At 41.7% G+C, this 23226-nt stretch overlaps 1 protein-coding gene across 6 annotated transcripts in view; it reads left to right on the plus strand.

Annotated features, from left to right (window-relative positions):
* mdn1 (midasin AAA ATPase 1) overlaps positions 1–23226 on the plus strand; it is a 94642-nt gene that overhangs the window by 47588 nt on the left and 23828 nt on the right. For all 6 annotated transcript variants that reach the window (XM_028440380.1, XM_028440382.1, XM_028440381.1 and 3 more), the window contains 33 exons: positions 20–158; positions 235–361; positions 1515–1645; positions 1880–2018; positions 2107–2221; positions 2359–2619; positions 2713–2910; positions 5621–5829; positions 5896–6018; positions 6114–6311; positions 6510–6617; positions 7583–7771; positions 9588–9677; positions 9754–10017; positions 11623–11884; positions 11960–12119; positions 12332–12448; positions 12534–12742; positions 12818–12966; positions 13127–13326; positions 15458–15681; positions 15769–15882; positions 16830–16959; positions 17023–17129; positions 17200–17333; positions 20072–20238; positions 20359–20479; positions 20562–20775; positions 20852–21092; positions 21853–21976; positions 22150–22314; positions 22387–22601; positions 22818–23205. In XM_028440380.1, coding sequence (XP_028296181.1) covers positions 20–158; positions 235–361; positions 1515–1645; positions 1880–2018; positions 2107–2221; positions 2359–2619; positions 2713–2910; positions 5621–5829; positions 5896–6018; positions 6114–6311; positions 6510–6617; positions 7583–7771; positions 9588–9677; positions 9754–10017; positions 11623–11884; positions 11960–12119; positions 12332–12448; positions 12534–12742; positions 12818–12966; positions 13127–13326; positions 15458–15681; positions 15769–15882; positions 16830–16959; positions 17023–17129; positions 17200–17333; positions 20072–20238; positions 20359–20479; positions 20562–20775; positions 20852–21092; positions 21853–21976; positions 22150–22314; positions 22387–22601; positions 22818–23205 — 5732 coding nt within the window. The remainder of the gene's footprint in view (positions 1–19; positions 159–234; positions 362–1514; positions 1646–1879; positions 2019–2106; positions 2222–2358; positions 2620–2712; positions 2911–5620; positions 5830–5895; positions 6019–6113; positions 6312–6509; positions 6618–7582; positions 7772–9587; positions 9678–9753; positions 10018–11622; positions 11885–11959; positions 12120–12331; positions 12449–12533; positions 12743–12817; positions 12967–13126; positions 13327–15457; positions 15682–15768; positions 15883–16829; positions 16960–17022; positions 17130–17199; positions 17334–20071; positions 20239–20358; positions 20480–20561; positions 20776–20851; positions 21093–21852; positions 21977–22149; positions 22315–22386; positions 22602–22817; positions 23206–23226) is intronic.

Consider the following 23226-nt stretch of genomic DNA (forward strand, 5'->3'; position numbering starts at 1 on the left):
GTAACGTTCTGATCCACAGGTCCCTTCATTGACAGCATTGCTGGGGTCCCTGAAGAGTTCCGTCATGTTGTGTGGACAGACGGCATGAGGAGATTAGCGGTGCTGGTTGGACGAGCACTCCACTTTGGCGAGTCTGTCCTGCTTGTAGGGGACACAGGGTAACCTTTTGATAATGCTAACAATAGACGGTTACATGTTTAATGTGGATTAGCATCTTTTATTCTCCGTCCACAGATGTGGGAAGACCACAGTCTGCCAGCTGTTTGCTGCTTTGGTTGGACAAAAGTTCTTCTCAGTGAACTGTCACCTTCACATGGAGACGTCTGACTTCCTGGGAGGACTGCGGCCCGTCAGGCATCAGGTGCGGGTGTCGATGTGCCCAATTAATGTCAACAATTGGACTTGTTTAGCTTTTAAACCAACATGGAACATGTAGTCAAACTAGTACCGTAGTTAGTTGTGTTCAGGTCAAAAGTGCTTCTTTTGTAACGACATGAAACAAGATGGAAGTAGACTTTGGAACTAAATCACACTTGAGTTGTTTTATTGTTAATTAATGGTCAACCAAAATGATAATTAGGTCCTTATGGAATATATAAAAAGTAAAAACCGCAGAAATCCTGAAAGAGCAAAAAAACAATGGTTATAATACACCTGAAGTCAGTAAAGATGAAGGGTCAAACTACATTTCAAACTGATTATGACCTCTAAGAACTTTATTGATTGTCCGTTGGTGCCACAGTTAAATTTTTGCTTCATTGAAGTCTCCAGAATAATTGTGTCACAGTCAGTTCTCCTGTGTTCTTGTTTCGTCACTTACCTTAGATAGCCACATTTCTTATTGTAAGTACAGCAGGAAATGGTGAAGGAAACATAGAAAAAAACAGATCAATGAAATATCAAAATTACAAAAAAGGAAAGTAGTTAAATAACACTCACTACTTTGTGTGATCAAAGTCATTCAGGCAGTTTGTTGATTTGAAGAGTAACTAAAAAAAATCCTTTGATTATGGGCGGGGCTCCTGGAGCAGTTAAGACACATTTATTCTATAAAATCTCCAACGAACAATCTATACTATGTTAACTTGCTACTCAATACAAAATATAGTTCTATATTCATAATTCCCTCAATCCAATTGCCAGAGTCCACAGGTGCTAGTTCTTATAGGAGGGGCGGGGCTTACAGTAAGAAGCCTCCAAAATGTCACAAACTTCCATGCTTAGCCAATAGCAAATTTCCTTTGTAATAGCTGGGTGTCAACCCATAGAAGGCAGTCACTCTTACATTTTTACAGCAAAATATGCCAAATTGAAACACTTTGACTAAAATGTTGCGAGTTGGACAAAAATTAATCAACAACGCTACTTTACTCCCAACAAAAGACATTAGTATTCAGCAGAAAAAAATGATTTTGTTGTTTAGCTACCCTTCAAAGTCTAAAATAGAGAGGTTAGGAGTGACTGTGAATACTGACTAAGAAAAGTAAGATGTTTGTGTGTGTGTTTGTGTGTAGACTGATGGTGAGGACAGTAGGCTGTTCCATTGGCATGACGGTCCCCTGGTGCTGGCAATGAAGGAAGGAGGCGTGTTCCTCATGGATGAGATTTCTCTGGCAGATGATTCAGTGCTGGAAAGACTTAACAGGTATGTTAACAGGTCAATAAGTCACTCAATCATATTTATTCATTTTTCAGCATCTCCCAAAACCCAGACTTTAAGGCTTCCACCTATTTTGAGGGATATTTCTTTGCACTTTGCACCTATTGTTGTACTGTGTTTGATTCGCAGCATTTGTGTTTGCTTCACTGAATTCTAATATTTAATTACGAGCTTGCAACAACAGACTATTCCTAATTGTTGTCTTTATTCTGCTGTCAGCGTTTTGGAAACGGAGAAATCGCTTGTATTGGCAGAAAAGGGCAGTGGTGAGAATGACGACGTGGAGCTGATCAGAGCAGTGGCAGGTTTCCGCCTGGTGGCCACGATGAATCCTGGAGGGGATTTTGGCAAGAAGGAGGTAGATTCTAAAACTGTGCACTCCTTTGTCCTACCAATATAATCTAATTTAAAGAGCCTGTTCACTTGTGCTCGTGTGTCTGGGACAGCTTTCTCCTGCACTGAGGAACCGTTTCACAGAGATCTGGTGTCCTCAGAGCAACAGCCGCAGTGACCTGATTCAGATTATCCAACACAACCTGCGAACCAGCCTCACACTGGATGGTAAATTTGCCCAAACATAAAACATACAATACAGAGGTTTTTAATAACCGCTAGCTCAAGTTCAACGTCATTGTGTGTAGAAATCTGGATTGCAGACAGTAATCGTTTCTAGGATTTAATTGCGCTCCCTCGTACAGGTGGTGATGTTGCAGAGCTAATGCTGGACTTCATCCAGTGGTTGACCCAGCAGGACTTTGGTCGCCGCTGCATCCTGAGTGTCAGGGACATTCTTTCATGGGTACATTTTCTTAATGTTGTGTGTGAGCGAGATGAGGATGGTTTCATGACTATGGGAGCCCTGGAGGACGAAGAAGAAGCAGAGTGGGACCTCAGACTGGACACAGTCACTGCCTTTATCCACGCTGCATGTCTGGTCTACATCGATGGCATTGGCTCAGGTGAGCTCAATACAGAAATCCCATTCAGCTTTAGCTATCACGACATGATTGCTGAAGTCTCAACCCTACTCCTCTCTGCTTCGTCGCTGGCAGGAACCACAGTGTCGTGTGCAGACAATGCCTTGGTGGCGCGGCGCCTGTGTCTGTGCTTCCTGCAGGAGAGGCTGAGTAAGATGACCAGGCTGGATCAGGACATGCTGGAAGCTTTGAGAGTCTATGACAGCAGCCTAGCACGGGAGCCTCAATGGGAGGAAGACTTCTTTGGTATCGACCCTTTTTACATCGCTTTAGGTATGAAAATGTAGACTGTAATATCTGCTTGGTTCATGTGGTTAGGACATTTGTTTTACCCTAGAACCCTAGAGATGTACAATTTTATTTTATTCATATCAGCACTTGAATAATGACCACCTTGAGCATTTATACAGCAACATTTCTGGTTTGTGTATTTTTGGAATCATGTGTGTTTTTGTTTTATATTTTTGTTTGTTTGTGTATTTTTGTTGTCATTTTCTATACATATTTTATTTCATTTTGTGTGTTTTTTTCTTGTCATTTTATGCATTTTATTGTGATTTTGATAAATTTTGTTGGTTTTTTTTTCTCCTTTTTGTGTTTTTTGGGTTGATTTTGTGACCCTGGGCCCACCAGTTGCTCATGTCTGCTGTAAACTATATTAAAACAACAAATTCAAGAAATATCTTGCCAATCGCTACTGAAGCGTAAAATCCTTTAGCCTACATTTTAAAACTGGCTTTAAATTCACTCTAAAACATAGTCCCTGAATACATTTTAGTTCATAGCTCTTGTTAAACATTCATTATTCATTCAAACATGGGATGCAGATTTACTTTAGTTACAGTGATTTTAGTTTGTCCATGTAGCTTCTTTTTCTTCCCCAGAGGAAATCGGCACTCTTATTATGTCAGGAATTTGAACCGTTTCCTGATAACCCATCAGATAGCCTGTTCAACACATAAATTCATGGGATTTATTTTAATATATGATTAGCACAACCTGTAAAATAAAGGTTTAGTTTAGGTTTAACTAGTGATGCACTGAAAATTTGGCGACAGCATTTGGCATCTGTGAATGTACTCAACATATCTGAGCACTAAAGCAGAGGTTGAGGGGGAGCACAGAGTGAAAACAATGAAAAGTTCACTCTCAAGTGTCATTTATGTTCCTATGTCCACATTGATGAGTCCCCAAATAAACCAAACTAAGCGTCAGAAGCATAAATTAGGCATTAGTCTGTCAGCACACGTTTCACCGAGATCTTTTCAGATCCTCTGCATTTCATCACAAATGTACTTGATCTGTGTTATAAAAAACATATTTGAATGTGGGAATAAAGCACCATGCACAAGAAATGATTCATGCCACTTGGAGAGTGATGGAAAAGTGTACAGAGCAGGAGGAGGAGAGCTATGAGAAGAGGGACAGACTTCACTGTGACGATAAAGCAGAACATTAATGCACTTTGTGTTATTGTTATAAAACATAATTAATGTGAAGCTTTCAGAAGCCCAGTCAAATAATAAGGTCCAGTATTATGCTTTTTTCACACATCTTCATTTGTTCTAAAAACCCCAACAACATAGTATTTGAGGTTTATTTTCCCAAACTTGCCTGTTTTTTGGAGTTTCAGCCCTCTGAAAAGTCACTTTCAGAGCACTCCTAAAACAGGCTGTTTTTGGACTTTCATGCTAATGCATAAATAGGCGTAAACGCACATGTTACTTTAGGCGCTGCTCCAGTGTGTGTGTTTATCGCAGTAGTAGTAAATCATTAACTGTCTTCCTTCTCCTCTTCACCTCTACTGACCTCATAAATAGTTAATTTAAGACAATAGTTCATTGTTTTGTCTGACCGCTGCGTTAGATCATCCCATAAAAGTGATACGAGGCAGTGTAACGGCTACTAAAAATGGAACTGATTGTGACCGCTCACGCTGCGTCGCAGGGAAGTAAACTCTCAACTATCAGCTGAGTCAGCTGTTTCAAACACTCACATGAGCTGCTAGTCTGCTTTCTTTTCATCCGCACCTCTTCTGGTTACAGGAATAGTCCATTTAAGACAATAGTTCATTGTGTGTCTCACTGAGTCACAAACACATCAAAAAATCATCCCATATAGGCGATACAAGGTGGTATAACGGCTACTAAAAGTGAAACTTGTGAGTGCTCTTCTGTTTATCTATATACTGAACGTAAAGATATTAACTGTAATATCAACCAGCCTTCGCTATCATTGTTTTGTTTTATTTGCGAGGTAGTTTGAGAGAGAGGAGCTCACATTCTTATAGGGTAGGAGGAGCGAGCATTGTCAGGAGGAGTTTCCGCATTATGACGTCACAACATGAGAAAAATCCAACTTGCCCGTTTGGAGCTGACTTTTTTTTTTATAAAGTATGGAATAACATGGGAGGGAGGAAACAGAACTTTTTCAACTTTGGTCCTCTGAATGAGGCTAAAAGGATGTATATCACTGTAGCAAAACCATTATAAAGTGATTTTTTTCATAATACTGCCCCTTTAATGTATACAGTACATAAGTGGGGTCAAGTTAAACTTTTTATTTAGTATTTTATTTTATATTTTGTATTGTTTGATTTTAATTGATTTCCATTTTGAAGCATTAATATTCATTTATGAAATTGCAATATCTTGATTTTATTGAGATGCAAAAATCCAGTGCTACTATTCGCATATTCATTTATTTTGGCGTTTTAGTTTTCTGCCTTAGTGTCCTCATTTTCAGTTTTGGCAAATAATTTTCATTTAGGTGCATGTCTAGTTCTAACCTCATAAATGGCTAAATGGCATAACTTTAGTTTTCAATTCATGCATTTCTTTTTTAAAATCTAATCTATTTTAAGACCAGGTTAACTATAACATTGTGCATGACCATATATTTTCAGATGGGTTTTGTAATTAATCATTTTGAATGTTGAGTGTTTTCTTTGACATTGAAGCAGTTCATGTGCTTAATGAATCAGGCCCTGACACTGAGAGCCGCCGCCTGACTGAATACACGTTAGCAGCTGGTACGACATCAATGAATGCACAGAGGATCCTGAGGGCTCTGAAGCTGCAGCGGCCAGTGCTTCTGGAAGGGTCACCTGGCGTGGGAAAAACCAGCCTTGTCGCAGCGCTAGCAAAGGCTTCTGGAAACCAGCTAGTCAGAATCAACCTGTCTGAGCAGACGGTGTGTGAGCAGATGACACTCAGACATAAACAACATGAGATGCTAACAGCTTTCTCACCATTGCAGGATGTCACAGATTTGTTTGGGACAGATCTTCCAGTGGAAGGAGGGAAGGGCGGAGAGTTTGCGTGGCGTGATGGTCCCTTGTTGGGAGCTTTAAAGGAAGGACACTGGGTGGTTTTAGATGAGGTTGGAGCCACTCCTCAGAGAATGTTTCTAACTTTCAACTGTGATTATTCTAAAAGATGTTCCACTGACATACTTATTCCTCCTCTTGCTAACAGCTGAACTTGGCTTCTCAGTCAGTTTTGGAGGGTCTGAATGCCTGCTTTGATCACCGAGCAGAGATTTTCATCCCTGAACTGGGAATGAGCTTCCAGGTTCAGCATGACAAGACGAAAATCTTTGGCTGTCAGAACCCCTTTACTCAAGGAGGCGGGCGCAAAGGGCTCCCCAAGTCTTTTCTCAACAGATTCACTCAAGTGAGGAGATGTTTAGTTCTTTTTGAGATGAGTGTGGGCCTCTGACTCCTTTGTTTGATTTGATTTTACAATCTCTGTCCCATGATAGCATTGTTAATCATGTAAAGCACATTCAGTTGCCTAGATGGGAATAACAATATCTTTTTTTCTTCTTTTTTTAACCACATCAATAAACTTACCATACTTCTGTCTTTCCAGGTGTTTGTGGACCAGCTCACTCTTCAGGACATGGAGTTTATTGGAGGTTCAATTTTCCCCAGCATCGATAAAGACATTCTTACTAAAATGGTGGAGTTCAGTAACAAGGTGTTTTTCTGTTTTTTTTTTCCGTCTGTTTTTTATTATATATATTTTTATGTTTTAGCATCCACACACGTTAGGAATGACATTTTGCCTAAATACACTAAACTGAGAAAAAATATTTTGGTTTCATTTTACAGACAAACTTATTTTAGGAGCTGTTATTATCTGACCTAGGTATATAGATTAGAAGACAAAATGAACTTGCTGGATGCATAGCAGATGAGTACCGTAGCTTGTACTGAGTGAGACATCTTTGGATTTTCTCCCCCGTAACTTGTGAACAAGCATCAAGTTTACTGCCCCAAAGCCAAACTGCAGTGCTGATGGTTCTACAATGTTCAATGTTTGTGGGATTTTTGTGTCACTTTAAAAAAAGAGTTGGATTACAGTCAAAGAAATAAGCATGATTGTTAAGACAAATAGAGAAAATATTCATGTGTATTTTTAAAAGTTGAATTGTTTTACACCCCCTACTATGAGTTAATATGATTAATTAAATTATCTCTTAATGCAATATATGATGAGATTAATCATTAAAATAATCATTGCTACTTTTGTACAATCCCTAAAACAAAAGGACTCCAAATATACACAAGACAACTACGAAAATACACAAAATTTATATATACAGTATATAACAGAATCAGAGGAATAACCGACTACAAAAATGACAGGAAAGTCCTAAAAACCATGACAAAAATTGACAAAACCCCTTGTTTGGTAGACACTGAACCCTAAGTTGCTCCCAGTGGTTGATTAGTGTCTTGCATGGCAGCTCTGTCACATTGCTGTGTGAATGAGCTAATATTGTGAAGTGCTTTGGCACTACCTTTATGGTAATATAGAGCTATTTAAATCCAGACCAATACTCACATTTTTGTTGACCTTGCTTTGATAAGTTGCCGATTTCTGCTCTAATAGTCTTTGTGGGTCTGTTAACTCAATGATATTGTTTTACTCTTGCACAGCTTGTCCAGGAGGTGTGTGTAGAGAGGCAATGGGGTCAGAAAGGAAGCCCCTGGGAGTTCAACCTGCGTGACCTCTTTCGCTGGTGTCAGCTGATGCAGGCGGATCAGTCACCGGGCTTTTTTAACCCAGGGCAGCACGTAGCCTTGGTGTATGCAGACCGAATGAGAACAGAGACCGATAAAGCACAGGTACACAATCAGCTCCTGTGTATTTTAGAATGCCTTTCATATTTAAGTGCTGTATTTCTTTATTATACTGTATGATGCACAGTCTCTAAGGAATTAAATTTTTTCCTAAAAAAATCCACTGTTAAGATATTCTGGTTATAAGTCGCATTTCTGGACGTTAGGCTGCTTTGAATTGGCTCATTTCAGTGTTAATTGGCACCTTCTTCAGCCAATAGTATGCCTCTTTTCTAATGAGATATGCTATTCACTAAGGGCTCTATTCTCCCATCTGGACTTAAGCGTTTTTTTGCATGCCTGCAGTTACGCACTTCTCTCCTATGCGCATTCTCCGGTCCAGGCTGCTAACACGCCCACCACGCATGAGGTAGACTAAAAGCGCGCGTTTGTGTGAATGAAGGCGGGCTGATGGAAAGGCGGCGGTGATGTCGTTTTTTTTTGGGGCTGTTTAGAAATCACGGAACATGGAGTTTTCCCAACGCATGTAAAGGTCATTGAAATCCATGAAAATGATCAAGTTCACTTTTAATTTGAAACGCCTTCATTGATAAACAATGTAACAGGTTGATTTGATCAGATCATTGATCAGATTATTGTAGTGTGACTGAGTCACAGTTAAAATCTCTTTCCTTGGTCATCATCACCTTCATCATCATCATCATCATTGTCATCATCACCTTCATCATCATCATCGCTGTAAAGCGTGACCGAGTTGGATGCGCTATAGATATGAGGAAATAACGCGCCCTCAGAGCGTCCTGCTTTAATACAGAGGGATGTTTTCAGTGAAACAGAACTATTGGCTTCAATAAAACACAGTTTTAAATATAAATAGTTTAAAGTGACCTGAGCTGAGCCTCATTAAAATATGTGTGGGAACAGTTTCTCGTCCATCCTCATCTACATATGACAGATTGTTTCACTCTGTAGTGGCTCAAACTGTGACTTTATGTTGGACATAGTATGAAAATAGTTGAATCACTGTGACCAACGTGGACAGAAGTCTGTGTTTGTCAGAGTTTTAATTAATCGCGTAGCAGCCGCTGAGTGATGACAGCAATATAATGTTTCACCTTATCGGGGCGCTGCATTTATTCCAGGGTTAGAAGCTCGTAAGAGGACAAAGACTTGCGCACACCGGCGAATGCGCGTGAAGCCAGATTTAAATGGGAACACCCACATTTCAGGGCTGCTCCACCCACAGTGCGTAACTGGAATGAAGGCGTGCAGCGACCGACGTAAGTACAGCGGGAGAATAGCACGCAGCCAAAAACAGTGGCACTGCGCGGCTTTTTGGACTTACACACTAGGGAGAATAGAGCCCTAAAGAAGAAGGAAATACAAGCATTTATTTTAAGCTTTACTGGTTTTCCAGCCACTCACAGCTCCAGTATGTCCTGAGTGAAAGTCTACTGTGCATTCATAGAGACTTGCATTTCTAATTTTCACTCACGAGATGGCACTGTCAATGGAAAAATCAATAGATATGTTGATATGGTCTACAAGGTATCTAATTTAAAATGGAAAAGTAGTGACTATTGTGAATATTTTCTGTATTATAAGTGGTGTTCAATGGTTAAGTGTAATAGGTCAACGGTATCTTTATATGCTGATGACTTGGATGTCTCAGTTAGGACCAATGATGACAGGTTTGAGGTTCTATCAATCATCCTATTGATTTCCAACAATTTCAATACATAAAATACAGGACAAGATGTTTTTATATTTGACTAGCTCTGGGTGTTAAAGCAGCCTGTTCTAACAGAGTGAACTGATTCAGCTGATTGTTTGAGTGTGTGTGTCTACCTGTCCCACACAGATGCTTTCCGTGTTCAGGAGGGTGTTTGGGGAGGTCTTTGAGCCATACTGTGGCTCCAGACAGTTTCACATCACTCCACTCAATCTTCAGGTTTGTCACACAATGAAAAACTACCTGACATCACGTCAGTGAGCAGATCTCCAGGGTTTGTGTTTGTGTGATGTAGGTGGGCTTCTCAGTTCTGCATCGCAGCGGTGGTGCCCCTGTGGCTCTTGACCCCCCGCTGTCTATCACACACCAGTCCCTGCGGCCCTTAGAGTCCCTGATGAAGTGTGTAGAGATGGGCTGGATGACTATACTGGTTGGACCCACAGCCAGTGGGAAGACCAGCCTGGTGAGACTGCTGGCTCTGCTAACTGGACATCGCCTCAGAGTGATGGCCATGAACAGCGCCATGGACACCACGGAGCTGCTGGGAGGCTTTGAGCAGGTGATCTAAGAGGGATGTTGTCCTCTATAGCAGGGGTTCCCAAACCTTTCAGTCCGTGACCCCCAAAATAACGGTGACTGAGACTGACGACCCCCACCATCCCAGGTGGTGACTGAAAACATAAGAAAATGTGCACACAGGACACGTGCATTTATTACCTCAAGCAAACACGGGCTTAACAGCAGCAGAAATGAGAAGAACAGCATTACATTTATGTCATCAGAACAATTAGTCAAGGTAGGTTTAATAGCCACTAACCGTTCCAGTGCGTCAACATTTGAGCTCTATTGCTCTGCAAAATTATATTAGGATAATCACACATCGAGATGGGTGGGCAATATGCATGCAGCACAGCAGGTCAATTCTGGGTTTAACTTTAGAGACGGCCGCTCTGAGATCATGCTACACATTAAGACGTGATCTGTATTTATTTTTAATACGTCAGTGCTGAGAAAGTGTTTTCACACATATGTCGAGCGAAACGGCATCAGCGCCTCCAGCGAGGTGCGGGACCTCGTGGAGGAGAGGACAGGTCGATAGGAAACCGATAGCTCCCCCTCGGTGAGAAGGGGTTGTTTGTTTTGTCTTTATTCTGTATTAACCGTTTCATTTTTTTAAAAAATAGTCTCAAGCTTAAAGGTCCTATATCATGTAAATCAACTTTTTTGAGCTTTTAACCTTGTTAAAATGTTGATTCCTTATCAAAAACACCCCCAAAGTATTATTGGGGTTCTTTCCTGCATCTCTGAACAATCCTCACTAATCTTGCTCTCTGAGCTGCTTCTCCGCCCTCTTTTGAAGAACGAGCAGTCTGTTCCGAACTGACATCACAACGTCTGAACCGCCCCTTCCAGGAAGTGCCTGCTACCGAAACTTCACAGTAAACATACACCGACCTGTTCTATCGCCTTGTATTGCTGATCTGACGTGTTTGTGACAAAACAGATGATTATCACCTCAAATGCACTATTCCTGTAGTTAGAAGAGCAGAGGAGGAGGAGAAGAAGAAAGTCTCTTCGGAGCTCAACACTCCAGTGAGAGTTTGAAGCAGATGAATGGCTGCTGCTACTGCTGGATAAACACACACCCTGAAGTGCTGAGATGCACTCACAATAACAATAGCCGCTTAAATAGTCATTACTGTAATGCACAGTTTTTGGTTGAAAACAATAACTGTGCGTGGATAGCAAAAGAAAATCGCTTTGGTAATCACTAATATCCCTCAGAGCGAGGCATGAAGTCAATGTCTATAGACACACCCACTCATGAATATGCATAAACAGGAACCAAACAGCAGTTGCTCAGAAAGTTACTTTTCAGAGGGTAAAGCTTTGGAAAACAGTCGAGTTTGGGAAAATAAACCTCAAATACTATGTTTTTTGGGTTCTTAGAACAAATGGAGATGGGTGAAAAATGCTAACTACTGCCTCACCCAGTGTGTCTGTGATGCAGTAAAGTGACGTGCAAATGTGAGCGCTGTAAATCTGTCGTTATCGCCTTCTGAGTAGCATTTTTGAAATCATCTCACGACCCCCGAATTGGGAACCACTGCTCTATGATAACAGGTGGTCATTATGCCGTTCTTTTTTTTCCTCTTGGTCCCAGGTGGACATCATGCGGCCGTGGCAGCAAGTGTTGGAAAGTGTGGACTATATAGTTGCCATGGTAATCCGGCGAGGACTGATGTCACTGGAAGTTGGAGTTCAGGACACAGAGTTCCTGTTGCAAACATGGGGTTTGTTCTGCAACTGGCTGAAAGAGGGGCCACAGAAGATGGGAGAGACGGTCGACTCTGAGGCGGTGAACAAGCTGGAGGTCATCATCCTGCTTCTGCACAAGCTCAACACTAAGCTTAAAGTGTTCACAGGTGACATCATCAGGAACACCTCAGTGTCCTATCCGCCCAAAGGAAGGTCCTGAACCATGTTGATGTATTCCTCAGACATGTCCAAGCTGCAGATGGACTTCACGCTGCTGAAGGAGCGCCTCGCTCAGCTGGAGGACGGCTGGACAAACGGCGGGTTCGAGTGGTTGGACGGGATGCTGGTTCAGGCCCTGCAGGCCGGGGACTGGCTTCTCATGGACAACGTCAATTTCTGCAGGTGACTTCTATCAGTTCTCTGCATGTCGTGTGTCTTCTGCTTATCCGTCTTATAAAAACACAGATGTGCATGCAATCACACATACAGTAATGTTGTCTTTATGGTGGGGGTGGTGATGGGGGGTCATAATAATAATAATCTTGAGTTGTGGGGTCATTAAATCACTCTCATATGTACTGCAGGAGTTAAACTGTTATTTCTAACGTGTGCAGTGCGTCTGTAATGGATCGCCTCAATGCTCTGCTGGAGCCTGGTGGATCACTCACCATCAATGAACGTGGTGTCATAGATGGGAAAACCCCGAAAATCAGTCCACACCCTAACTTCAGGTAGAACACAAAATCTAAAAGCTCTTCTTGTTTCTTAAATGTTTTTGAAGACTTGCATTCTCAGCTGATGTGTGTGTCTTTCCAGGCTTTTCCTAACGATGGACCCTTTACATGGAGAACTCTCCAGAGCCATGAGAAACAGAGGAGTGGAGATTTACATCCCAGGAGAGAATGAAGATTTCTGCTGGGATGTGCAGGACTTAAAGACTCTGCTTAGCACTGCAGGGGTGATAGGAGACTGTGTGTGTGATCTTCTTATTGACATACATAAAGGCATCAAGACTGCCATCTGGGGTAAGGCTCGGCCCTACATAGCACTCCTCCAGTCTCTGTGCAGGATGTCCATTAGCTTTGATCTTTTCCTCTCAGACTCTCCTGCATCATCAATGGCCTCCCTTCTTCATGCTGCCGCTCTGCTGTCCTGCCAACTACAGAGAGGTGTAGATCTGCCCAGTGCCCTACAGCATGCTTGTGGGGAGGCTTACTCTCTTTGCCAACGCTCCACTGCCAGCCAAAAGGTACCAGTTCCTTTATTGATGTAAACTGGAACCAGTGACTTGTATCTTTTTAGGGTGTCCAGTTGTTGGTCTTACAACCGCCCCCACCTTTTATCCTAGTCCTTTATGCCCATCAGAGGATAAATATACTTTTCAATACATTTTGTTCTCTCCCTTCCAGAAAGCCCAGCAGGTGATTGAACAGCATCTGGGGATCCTGGACACTGAGGACTGGGGTAGTGGGCTGTTGTGTGCTGGTGTTTGGCCTGACAGCCTCCCTTCTGCCCTCCTGTCCACTGAGGACTCTTGTTTCTCTGCTGTCCTCAAAGACGGACAGGTCCTTTTATTTTGTCTGAACACTCTCAGCCTGCATGGCAAACGGTGAGTTTTTTTTCATGCAGAATGAACTTCCACTGCAAGAAAAGAGATTGTGGTTAGACTTTGAATGTTATTCAACTGCTGGTGTAAACAGGGTAACTGGCATTCTGGACATCATATGCAGCCCTTTGTCTAATTTTGTGCGCCACCACATTAAAGGCACAAAATGACTCTAAACATCATACATGAGTGTGGAAAAATACGATAAATAACAAAAATACACAAAATAGCTGCAAAAATACACAAAAGACCAACAAAAATGCAAAATAAAAAGGAATACAGAAAACAACAAAAATAGACAAAACTCCAAAATTACAAAATTACAGTAAAAATACACAGTGACACTAAAAACACACAATTCAACAACCGAACTATACAAAAACCTTTAATCTCTTCTGTATTAATACTCAGAGTTGTAATTGCTGCACTTTATCTGTTGTGACTATATATGTACTCTATGTATATGTGTTTGGATTGCATCAGATTTTCTTTAAATTATAGTTAGATACTGTAAATAGATTACATAGCTTTTATTGTTGTTGTGTAAGAAAAGTCATACAACACAATTTTAGCAGCTTAAAATAGCGTTACGACACAAAAAAAAACAAATCTTAATAAATTAAAGCACATAAATATCTACATTTTGTGTATGTGGAAGTGAGCTGCTTTTCTTTCCCTTGATAGTTGGCGTGTGGTGCTGGATTATACCTACGCACTGCGTGATTATACCTGGCCTATTGGCCCCTCGATATATCACAGTATCAGCTACCTTCTGGATTTCTCACAACATAATTTCAGAATTACATGTTCCAAAACCCTACCACTGATACTCGTACGTTTTACCTACTCGTGTGTACTATAATCAATTGTTTATGGAACATAAGCCCTAATGAGCATATCACCCCTCTAGTGATGTCAGGAAATATGTGAGTCAGTGTGTGTCTACAGGAATTACAACACTTCACATACCCATCAGGTTGTGAAGTGTCATCCTGCTCTTACCAGAGGTCTGGGAGTGCTGCCCTCGAGCTGTCCACGTATCAAGGAGGAGGAAGAGAGGTCTTCTTAGTTTTAAAAGTAATTTATTTAAGTAAGTAAAATAAAGAAAATAAAATAAAATAAAATAAAAGTAATACAAAATGATCAGGTTACAACTCTCAAAGTGAATACTCGTCCTAGTATCCCCATCTCCAAAAATGATCTGTGCGCGTCAGACAGGTCCAACAGTCAGACAGACCGAGATACATTCTCAAACATCCCCTTAAATATTGTTTTGCTCAAGCTTTCCTAATGATTACATCAACCACACTTCCTGTGGTTAGGTTCTCTACCTTAGCTTTGCAGTTTCAACTGATGTGAGGCAACCACATCCGGGTGACCCCCCTTAAACCTTAAAACATTCTATCAACTTCTACTTTGGATAACTGCATCACATCCTGTGGTCTTAAAAAATATAAGCTTTTGCTCTTAGCAGCTGCTTGCGGCCTGCGGGTTTCACATCCGTATGCTGTGGTTATAATCACTTAAAGGCTAGGACATCATACTCTATCATTTTCTAGCATATTCTTTCAGTAAGCAGGTGCTAATACACTTTCTAAGGCAGATAACACATTTCAATGTAATATAAGGATGTATGTAGCTTAGCATAGCAATCATTTAACTTCTTTACATGATTCTTCGGGCCTTCTGCCATTCTGTCATCCTCATCACACAACAATAGTGTAGTTGTTGTAATCCCAGTGTTCCATTTAAATGTGAAGTTACTGTATTTTATGATCCTTCTAATCCTTGTCCTGTATGTAATCCTGTTGTATATTGTTTTGTGACTTACCTTGTCCTATTGTTACATGTGATGGCATGTGTGTTTTTATTCAGGTAGAACTAAACTATTACAGATATAGTAATGACTAAATTACGATTAGAACTAAGGTGCATAAATCAAACTTTGCTGTCAAACTTAACCCCGACAGTTATTATTCTGAGAAAATGCAGGAATCTACAGCTCATTGCTCTTTAAAAGCTAACACTGCACCTTTAATAACTTACAATCTGGTCTTATGCTACGCAAATAATTTCAATCCATGAAACTGGTTTTGACTTTCTCAGAACTGATAACAACAACTGTCCTGTGTAGGAACCATCCCCTGAGCTTGAATGATCTGCAGAGGGCGTGGGAGAGCAATGGTGTCTATGAGAGCCAGGTGTTTACTGAACGAGTTGTGGAGCTAGAGGCTGGAGATGCTCTGAGGCTCATACCCACTGCAGTGAGATTCCTCACTGAGAGAGCCTCTCATGGAGACTGGCACCTCCGCAGCAGCTGGCTCTCGCACCTGGGAGAGAGCTACAAATATGCTCCTGGTTGGTTACTGGTCCATGTGATCTCTTATTTGAAACAAGATGTTTAGTTGAAACAGAGAATTAGACTTGTACTCTTTGTTCCTTCAGCTTCAGCCCTGGTCCTGGTGGAAGCTGGAAACAGAGCTCTGAAGGCTGTGTTTGGGAGCAAACTGGCTGCCAAGGGCAAGTCACTGACTGAGCTGCTGCAGCCTCACAGCACAGGTGAAGTTCATCCTTCAAATATAATTCTATACATATCAGTGACCTACCCACATCCACACACAGAGATACATTATGCCATTAGATAAATGTTTTTTTTGCGCCGATCACTGGGTCGGTAGACGAGAATGACAAGTTTAAGTATTTAAAGCTGCAGTATGTAGAATAGTGAGACTTGCATGAAATCAATCACGCTCTCCCTCTCCTCCCTGTTTCGAATTCATTGACATTTTTGTGAATGTACACAACTGTGGCGCTCTGAGCAACTTTTTTCTCACTAAAGACGAGTGACAAATGTCGGTACTTAATCTTGTGTTATTGGAAAGTTTTCTGATATTTTAGAGGCCCTCTCATGGACGTCTGCCTTGAGTCTGTTCCACCCGTGTATGTTTAGGACTTCTTCACATCAGTGTTTATTTTTCTGCTTGTCATGTAACTGTTCTGCCTAACGCCGCAATGGAGAATTCTCCTACTGGAAAGTCGCCATAGCATTTTATTATCAGATCAGACATGAACGTGCATAGACTTTAGTCATGTAGTCAATAGAAACACATCATGGAACATTCTGTTTGTAAAAAGATTTCTGATTGGCTGAAAAGTAGCGTCACGCTCCTAGATTTCTCAAGCTCAGATACAGTGTCAAGACAAGGAGCAGAGGTCCAGTGTCCTCTCAGAACACTTTGAATCATAATATGCTCAAAGGTTAGTATGAATTTTTGACCAAATGAATCCAAAATAATTTATATAGTGCAGCTTTAAACCAATTTGGGATGCAAATCAAATGGTAATAGTGGTATTGTTGTGTATGCAGTTCCACTTACATCCAGGTACTTAGAAGATGTCTTGATCTCAGTGTGAGGTGTTTCAGAACCCAGGATGTGAGGTGGTTGAGCACCTCGGGACAACCAACTACTCTGATGTAGAAACGTGTGCATGTTTAATGTTTCCAGATGAATACAGGATTCTGGTGGATATGCGCTGGAACAAGCAGTACTTGGATATCTTAGCCAACAAGTGTAACTTCGAGGATGAGGAGCGATACACTGAGTTTGTGGAAGCATTGAACGGCGTCGCCAACAGGTAGGCGGAGCCTGTGCTTCTAGCTGTATGCACTGTTCACTGCTAATGAGGATTGTGTGCTAGGATTGTTGTGATGCTGGACAGAGAGGAGCGATCTGTCATCTGCTCCTGTGCCATCAACATCTGCCCACGGAACTCCGCCCTGAGGATCGCCACAGCCTTCAGCAAAGGTAACCTCTCTGCACACGGTTTAATAACAGGCGACTGAGGCAGGACTAAAACCCTCATCCTCCTTCACAGGGACTGTGGACGTGGGTCACCTGGCCCATTCAGTGCTGATGCACCTGCGGACTTTCTTCGATATGTGGGATTCATTCACTCTTCAGGCTTTGCAGAGCGGGCAGCCCAACATCTCCGATCACATCATGTTCGAGGTCAGAGCTCATCATCATGGTTTTGTTTTGTTTCTTACTGTACCGGTAATACTATACGCTAATGTGGCCCTCAGTCTAGACATTTGTGGCCCCCAAAGTAAAAATGACATAAAAAATGAGCAAAATGACTCCAGAATCACACAAAATGAGAGAAATATATGTACATAGAACAACAACAAAAATATACAAAAAAAACCCACAAAGTGACTTCATAAACGCACAAACCCATTGTGCTTTCCTGTAATAATGTTGATAATATGGCCGGAATGTGCAATATACTTACAGTATCTGTATAGGAATCTTACACATAGCTTTTCCTCTTGATTTCTTTTTATATACTACTTACCTTATGTAAGTATTTGCCGCTGTTTATCCTGTTTTTATTCTGCCATACGAGCCAATGCAATGAAAATTTGTTCTTATCTGTATTGTAAAGTCAAAGTTTGATTGACAATCAAACAAGTCTAAGGGGTGTCAGACTAGGGGGTAAAGGGTACTGAGTACCCAGGGCCCAAGGCAGAGGGGGAGCTCAGAAGTTTGTTTTGTATATATGTACAAAAATACATTTTAAACATTTTTAAATTATTTATATTGGAATGAAAAGGGTCCTGTGTGAAACAAAATGGCTGTTACTCCCAGTTTTGCAATGAAATCAATTATTCATGCTGCATCAGGGCCCTAGCTACCACTCCCTTTAAAACAGTGACAATGGTTCGACCCGCATGTGCGCGCTGTGGCGGGTAGGCAAAAACGCAAAGAAATAAAGGCGAGGGAGAGAAGGTGAAATGAGGAAAAGCAACAGTTTAATCAATTCTTCACTCTCACACATTTAAATGCTGAAACATTCCTTTTGCATGTCAAATCTTAATGGGAAATAAAATTATTTAAAAAAACTTATTTTGAAGATAAAATTTTGCTGCCACCATGTCTTAAGTGGGTGGCCAGAGTGTCCCCATGATTCTAATCATTCTCTATTTACCTTTTAATAACCTTTGTACACGTTTGCTGTGTGTGTGTGTGTGTGTGTGTGTGTGTGTGTGTGTGTGTGTGTGTGTGTGTGTGTGTGTGTGTGTGTGTGTGTGTGTGTGTGTGTGTGTGTGTGTGTGTGTGTGTGTGTGTGTGTGTGTGTGTGTGTGTGTGTGTGTGTGTGTGTGTGTGTACATATATTAGTTATACCCCCCTTTTTTTAAATTACCAGCCACCTCTAAATTGTTGCAAAAGTATGTCACAAAAAACAATATTCAATAAACTACTAAATTGTACTAGAACAGATTTATAAAATACAAGTAATGGATATGGAGTCATTAGGTTATTGTAGACTTGCCTGCATGCCTCGCTCTGAGGCAGATCAGTGATCACCAAAGCAACTTTCTCTTGCTATCGACACACTGTTATTGTTTTCAGCTAAAAGTAAAACACATGGATATTTAAGCGGCTATTTTGTGAGTATGTCTCAGCGCTGTGTTCATCCAGCAGCAGCAGTCAGCTTCTTCAAACAACCACTGGAGTTTTAAGCTGCTAATTCACTTTCTTTTTCTCCTCATCTTTATTAAATACAGGTGTAGTGGCACTCGGCTCGTTCCTCCCATGTACCACCGTGTAAACCGAATCTTTAACACCACGTTTCTGACGCGAGCAACCAGACATGACAAGCTTCTTCTTGTCTTAAACCTTTTAGTTGACAAAATAAGAAAAAGATTACAAAATCTGAAGCACGGTCAAAAGACTGTGTTGCTTCCATCACTTATTTGGCTCAAAAAGTAAAAACACATGATTGACGTAAGTTACATCCAATCACCGTTAAAAGTTAGGAGTGACGTCATAACACAGTCAGCAAATATGAAACGTTTTAAACACACAAGCACATCCCTAAATCATGCATTTTAAACTAATATAAAACATATGAATTATGATAAACATAAACATGTCATTCCAAAAAATGTTAATATTTAAACACAAATATTACTATTTTTAAAATAGTATCTTTATGGCCCTTACAACAGGAATAGTGCATTTAAAGTGATAATCATTTATCACCTCAACCGTTGCGTCGCATTGGGTCACAAACACGTCAGATCAAGTCAAAGGCGATACGATGTTTACTCCCTGGGTGTCAACACTGCAGTGTTCACCGTGGAGGTGCGGCATCGGCAGCAGACACTTCCTGGCGGGGACGGTTCAGAATGCTAATGACATCACTAGAATTTGAACCGCTCGTTTTTCAGAAGAGGGCGGAGAAGCAGCTCAGAGAGCAGGATTAGTGAGGATTTCTCAGAGATACAGGAAGAAAGCCCAATAATACTTTGGGGGTGTTTTTGATAAGGAATTATCATTGTAACAAGGTTAAAATCTCAAAAAAGTTGATTTGCATGATATAGGACCTTTAATTACTTGAACAAGTTAAGTGACTATCTTAAATACATGTTCACATAAATGTTGAAAATTGTCATTTAGATTTTGTAACCATATTAATCACTGCCTAATACTATGGATTTTATCATCTGCAAAGCTTTTTTGTAACTTTATTTTCTTATCTTCAGAGCATCTCGCTTTGTTCTACTTCAACTGGAGCGTTAGGCTTCCTTCTAAAAGAACAACAAAAGCTCATTTTCTCAGTGGACTTTGTTCCCATCTGTTGCTGTCCGACTGTTGGTTGTGAGACTGAAAATGAGTTAAAATATTGTAAACGTGTACTGTGTCCCTTTGAAATAATAATGTGACTGTGTGTGGTTTTGCAGATGTTGCAGCTGCTGCAGTGGTTGGACCGTTTCTGGGATGTTAGCAGCAGTCTGCAGGCTGACACACAGGGCATCTCTGTGCTGTCTCTGCACTGGCAGTGGGTGCACAAACATCTCATCCTGCGCCTGCCCCAGCTGCTCCTGGGAGAGGCTTATACCACAGTCGAGTAAGCTTAAACTATTTTGCTTCCTATGTCATTATTTCATAGTTTTTGTATCATGTGTTCAGTTTTTTGTGTGTGTTTCTGCCTCGTCCTTATAATTGTGATGTCTGTGTGCTTCTTTAGTGGTTACCAGGAGCTTCAAGCAGTATCTGCAGCCATGCAGACTGTTCTGTCCACGCCAGTGTCTGTTGCTACAGCTCTAAAAGGCATCCAGAAAACCCTGGGGAAACCTCTACCTTTCAAAGTCTGGGATTTTTAACACATCTATCTTTGTACTCTAATGGGAACAGAAACCTGTTACTAATGGCTTTGTCTTTTTTGGTCAGATTGAGTCCGTGGCTGACTGTGCCTCGAGGCTCAGGCTTCTGAGTAAAGCTCTGGATGTGAGCGACCTGAGACTGGACTGCAGCGCAGCTTCTTGGAGGCAGGAGTTGCTCCGGCTGCAGGAAGTGGGAGTCGGTCTGGATATTAAAGAGAGTCTTCTAGAAGCTTGGGGTCTTGTCCTGCTCGCAAACAACCAACTGGACCCACAGAAGTCTGGTGAGCTAATGTCCCTCTTATTATGCCTTGGACACAACTGCTATTTGGTTGAACAGGTTATTTATCCTCCCTTTAGGAGTGTTGGAGAGACTGGTTTCCAGTTTACAGCAGCAAGAGTGCCGCATGGCTTCCAGAGGGTTGTTGGAGGTCTCTTCCATGTCGGGTGACTCTGGAGCTTCTGATGGTGCCTCTGAGTCCAGAGAGCAGCTGCAGCAGCTCAGCCGCAGAGCTCAGCTGTGGCCTCTGATGGAGGAACTGGCTGTTCTCAACCAGCTGCGACTAAGCACTGACCTGCTGCTCCTCACCCTCGCTCCCAGGTAGGAGAAGGAAGAAGAATAGGTCTAACCTGGTGCACTAGGGTTGGGTGAGGGAGTAAGATTAGTGCAGTCCAGTCAAAATGAGTAAAAATCAATTCAGCATCATTAGATCAAAACATTTTATAGAGTCTTTATATAGAAGCTTATGAAACTAAAGTATCCAAAGCCCCCCAACCCCCATTTTGAATCTGTTTTCATATGCAGGAAAAAGTAATTGTGCAAATATTGTCCATTCCACATCTACATATTTTACAATAAACATATAATTCCATTTCTAAATAACCATTCTCATCTTATAAGTGTTACGTAGCCCTGGTGTGGTAACACTGTCTGAAACATTATTATCCTCCACCACAAAGTGGAAGGGGGATATATGTTTGATCTCCGTGCGTTCGTCCATGCATGCGTCCGTCCATCCGTCCAGAAACTGTTTAAGATAGAATAAACAAATTTGCTGTGTGGCTTAAGGGTATCAATATATTGATCGAGTTCCAAAATGAGAAGTGCGCAAATATTATTTCCGGAGTTATTGTCCTTGTGCCGTTTTTTTTTACTCTGTTCAAGGTATCTTCAAAGGGGACAGCTTTTTTTAGAAACCGTTTAAGATAGTCAGTAATTTTATATTCTGGTGTGATCATATTTCTTATGTATACATCTAAGTTCTTTGATTTAGGACATTTAGGAAAAGGTTGAGTTATAATGACAACCAGTCTGGCGTGGGGTGTTGATGATTGTCTTCTTGTTTAATGTTGTTGTACAGGGACCAGGAGGCTGAAGACTGCCTTCGTCGTGAACTCTCCAGACACCTGCGTTACTGCCTCCAGTCCACACCGATCAATGTCAGCCAGCTGCAGCCACTGTGGTTCCTGTTGAGCAGCGATAAGGTTGGTCATTATTTAAGAAATAGGGATATGTAGTTGTTTCACAAATGCTGAATCCTTCTTTTAAAGCAAGCAGTATAACTGTCCTCCTATTTTGATTTTGAAAAGAAGGAGGACTTGTAGAACCAGGGCATTGTGGTTGCAGTGTAGCTATAAAGCTTTTCCTGTGCCTGCAGCCAGCAGAGGAGCTGTCCTTAGTGTGGTGTGAGCTGCTGTCAGAGGCCATGGCTGCTCTGTGGACCTGCAGCACCACCTCTGACCCTGACCGCTGGCTTAGGTGGGATCCTCTCAACCCGGAGTCCACCAGACCACACCAGCAGAAAGCAGCAGCAAACCACCTGGTACTGACTGCAGAGAAACAAATTAATATAATTTTTCTGCTGCTTAAGTAACAACTTGTCCTGTGGTTTTAGGGTCCAGCCATGCTAACTAAAGCAGTGTGGTCCCACTGCATGCTGGGAGTGCTGGGCAGCAGTGAGTGCAGTGGTAGATGGGAGCCGTCAGAGTCAGCCCTCCTTTACCTTTCCCATGTTTCCTTGGGGGAGTGGAAGGAGAGGATCCAGCAGCTGCAGGATGTTTGTGCTGTGCTGTGGGACAACATGGCCATCCCTGCTCTAGCCCACTTCAGGTATCCTCAAAATAATCCACACACACATTCACCAAAACACTGTATTCTACATTTTAAACTAACACTAATGATATTCATTAGGATCAATATTGAAAACTACGGTAATTCATAAAAATGTGAGAATCACAATTTTAATAAATGAAAAATAAACTAGTCTAACAACTGTACATTATGATCTCATATTTTTAGCTTCCTTTCTAATTGTCTTTCCTTCAGAGTGACAGATTTCCGGCTGCAGGGTGCGGTCCTGCGCCGGCAACTCCAGAGCATGGCCGACCTGCTGCCCCTCAGTCTGCAGGAGGGCTACATGGAGAGCTGCGAGAGCCTGGTGGAGGACTCCGACCCGCTTATTGCTGCTCAGGATATCCAGACACTCTTCAGAGACTTCCTGCCTCTAAACCTGCTCCCTGAAGGCCTGTTGCAGGCATGTAACACCTGCCTGCAGGAGTACGTCCAGAACAAAGTCCAAGCTTCCAGCCCGCCTGGTGGCTCTGGAGTGTTCTGGGTCCACATGGGCCTACTGCAGATTAAAGAGTGGATGCCACAGACCATCTTTGACCCAGCAGTGAAGAGAGCCTATAAACTCAGCTACGCTCAGCAGGAGGTGAGCTAAACAAAATCCCCA

The sequence above is a fragment of the Gouania willdenowi genome, chromosome 24 (assembly GCF_900634775.1).
Source record: "Gouania willdenowi chromosome 24, fGouWil2.1, whole genome shotgun sequence".
Classification (NCBI taxonomy): domain Eukaryota; kingdom Metazoa; phylum Chordata; class Actinopteri; order Blenniiformes; family Gobiesocidae; genus Gouania; species Gouania willdenowi.